The sequence below is a fragment of the Vigna angularis genome, chromosome 5, assembly GCF_016808095.1.
Source record: "Vigna angularis cultivar LongXiaoDou No.4 chromosome 5, ASM1680809v1, whole genome shotgun sequence".
In the NCBI taxonomy this organism is placed as follows: Eukaryota; Viridiplantae; Streptophyta; class Magnoliopsida; order Fabales; family Fabaceae; genus Vigna; species Vigna angularis.
In genome coordinates, this window is record NC_068974.1 from 22,962,889 (window position 1) to 22,966,543 (window position 3,655).

The 3,655-nt window shown below is 36.8% G+C and overlaps 1 protein-coding gene across 1 annotated transcript; it reads right to left on the bottom strand.

Annotated features, from left to right (window-relative positions):
- Positions 1–632: 632 nt before the first annotated feature.
- Positions 633–1,773, bottom strand: LOC108340570 (ervatamin-B). The gene is made up of 2 exons (XM_017578041.1): positions 1,347–1,773; positions 633–1,216 (listed from the first exon to the last, which is right to left on the bottom strand). Exons 1-2 carry the CDS (start codon positions 1,771–1,773, stop codon positions 633–635), a joined length of 1,011 nt encoding a protein of 336 aa, XP_017433530.1.
- Positions 1,774–3,655: the final 1,882 nt, after the last annotated feature.

A 3,655-nucleotide genomic window follows, 5' to 3' on the forward strand; every position in this document is an offset into this window, starting at 1 on the left:
CGTATTGCTTGGTGTGTTTAACTCATTCATTAGCATGATGTATGATTTGTATGAGTACTAAAAGGTATCTTACAATTCATGTTCTGGAGAATTATTCTCAGAAGCAGTATTGCTCAGGAATGGGGGTATGAGTTTTGGTTGTCTTAAGCTTCTAATCTTCAGAATTAATTATTAGGAATGCTAGGAATCGTATGAACTAATAATTAAGGATAGACTTTCTTCACTGAGGAATCGGTTTAAAGTAATTTAGAAAGTGACATTGACATTAATGAAGAAGATGAATTCTTATATGCATGAGAGTGATTAGGTGAAATCTAAACCCCAACAACATATTCATCTCATATTATCAACTTCATTCATCCATTCTAGTGTTTAGCCTCAATTAATCAAATTGTATTCATGTTTATTTTTATTGCATTTGCATTGAAAACTCCAAAAATTGTTCTTAAGTCGTAATTGGTTAAGCAATTACATAACTGTTTAGTGCCGTGAGTATTTTGGGATACGATATTTGGTCTTACCATTTTATATTACTTGATACGATTTGGAACACTTACCAGAGTCTTAACAGCCTACGCACCAACAGAAAAGCAAACTTCTACAAACACAATTTACATAGATAATTGAAGTATTCACAGAGTTGGATAAGAGGAATCCAAGGCAATTCCACATAAACCATGGCTGGCAGATATACCTCTCTGCATCCTCACATACCCTTCCTCACCCCACTCTGTGCCCCATGAATTCTTCACCAACCAATACTCAGTTCCATTAGCAATGCCATAACCCACTGCAGTAACACCATGGTCAAGTTCAGTTCCACATTCTCCTGAGTATATTCCACTCGAGTAAAACATGAAACCTGAACCATCTGCATCGATAGAAACTGACACTGGTTGGTTAGCCACAGCTTTCTGCAGTGCCTTCTCACTCTTCGGAGGAACCTTCTCATACCCTTTTATTTCAGCCACTGCTGTGCTTTCTTTCTTGCAAGACCCATCAGCTGCCTTATAGGGGTAGTTTGCCTCACTCGTGATTCCACCATTTTTTATAATGAATTCAAACCCATCTTCCATGTAACCCCCTTCACACCCTTGGTCCACACCTTTTGTGTCACAGTCCACTAGCTCTTGCTCTGAAAGCGACACCAGTTTTCCTGTCGCTATCTGGTGTATACCCTCAGTTGCAGCCACAGTTGAAAATGCCCAACAGCTCCCTACAATTTTTCAAACAAAATTATTCTACATATTAGTCCAAAGAGTGACACAGTGAACTTTAAATGAGATGATGATCATCATTGAACATGATAAAGCACTGATTAAAAAGATGTTCTTTATATATCTTACCACATTGACCTTGGTTTTTGATTGGAGTAACAGCTCCTTTTGTCCTCCAGTCTATGGCTGCAGGAATAGCAGTCACGTTTTCATACTTAAATGGTGTGGTGCTAAACTCGTGTGGCCTCTTCAATCCATTACGGAAAGTCTTGAACTCCTCAACTGTGAGGTCAGCAAAGTGATTAACTCCAAGCTTGTAGGGTTTGTTGGCAGCAGCATTGAATGATTCAATGAACTCCACATTGTCCTTGAATATCTGGAAACGTTTTTCCTTCTCTGCCGCGTCCTTATACACTTTGTTATAATCTTGCATCCATTGTTCATGTCTTTCTCTCAAGGATGTCTCATGCAGCTTGCGGGACATCACTTGGGAAATTCCAACTGCAAAGAGAAGGAACAGAGCTAAAACGTATTGTTTTTGGCTGCTGGAAGCCATTTCTATCACCAACAAATGATTTGTGAGTTTTGGAAGAAAGTTGAGTTGGAATGCATCGAACGACGGACTATAGTGGCTTATATAGAGATCATGGACTTTAATTATGTTATGCAATTATTAATAAGGTTGCTTTCTGATTCAAGATTCCTGTTCCGGCAACTTACATTCAATTTTAGTTAGTTAGACTCATAGTTTACGCTGCTTTTGTTTTTCTTACTAGCAATATTATTATTTGACAATAGTACGTAGTTTTTGTTCCATCTTATTATTACATCCATGGTCAAAATTTATTAAGCTGATGACCAATGTTTCGTCTCTATTATGTTTGAAAACAAAATAACGACCAACCAACATTGTACACGAAAGGGGTCATTGTTTGAAATTACAAAAGATTCTATGCTTTAGTTTTATTGGGTTCTGTGTGATGTTACTGTGATGGATATCGCTTATAATGCTTGATTGTTAGCAATTGCTAACCCTTTTTAATAACAAAATATTATATTTAAATAATAAAAATAAATAGAGTTGTGAAAACGGTAACCCGGTTCGATCCGGTCCGGTTCACTACGGGTTGGTCACTTAGTGAACCAACCTAACCCGGCTCACTTATTAGTGAGCTGAAAAAATTCGAACCCGACTCGACTCACCACTGGTTTTTAGGTTAAACGGGTTGACTCACTGACTCATTAAATTATAAGTTCTTTCTAAAATAAAAAAAATTACAATTTTTTTTAATTCAAATCTAAATAATCGTCACACTAAAATGATGTTAAACTCCAAAGACAATTCAAAATAATAAAACAATATCATACAATCTAAACGCAATCCAAAAACATGTACAAAAGGCGAACAAATAAGATTTTAATATTGATAATTTTTGTATCACTTGTCCATTTATATTATTAGAGTCTTGAATAGATAAATCTATAATAGTTTTCTCTCTTGAAGCATCTTTTTTTATCACCATCAATAAAAAAAATGCTACCTAATAATATTGAAAAACAAAAATAATAAATAATTAAATTAAATTAGGTGGGTTGGTGAGCCAACCTGACTCACCACGAGTTTTCAACCTGGTGAGCCGGGTTCTAAGTGAGTCGGGTTGAAATCTAGCCCGTATAAAAAAATTACAATTTTTTCAAACCCGGCTCAAAACCGTGATGAGTCGGATTGGCTTGCGGGTTACTACAACCCATTTTGACAGCACTAGAAATAAATATAAGTAAAATTTAGAAATATCATGATATATTTTCATTAAATAGTTGTATAAAATATGATATTATTATGGAATTCACTAGTGCAAAACAACGTATAACGTCACGCGGTCAACGTCGAAGCACTCAATATCCAACGTTAAAAATGACCGATGACATTTTTGTAAATAAATGGAATCGCTCCACGTCATATACTAAAATAGTTCGCCGCCTAAAATGTATTAACGTCCAACAAGGAGCATATCGACGTAATCTAAAATGTATGGGTGTTGCTCCCTCCACCACCACCCTATACTTCCTCCACCTCCCCACATTATTTTAAATACAATTATATCCTTAAGTTAAAAAGACTTTTACTTTTACGCTACTATAAATAATTTGAAACCCTAATTTTACTTTCCCAGCACCCACCGACAGAACTCTCTTCCCCTTTCCCCATTTCCGTTTTACCTCCCCACCTCCCGCACTTCCATTCCTTTTCCTTCCCAGTTTTTTTTTTGGTTTGAAAGCTTCCATTGCCGCTGTGGTGTGAAGGAGCGTCGCCGCCGTGGTGTGGAGGAACATCGAGGAGCGTCCAGAGCATCAACCAGCGTGAGGAAGTATACATCAACGGAGGTGACATCCTTCAACGGATGTCCCCTAATAAAACAAACTCTAAAATAAAAAAC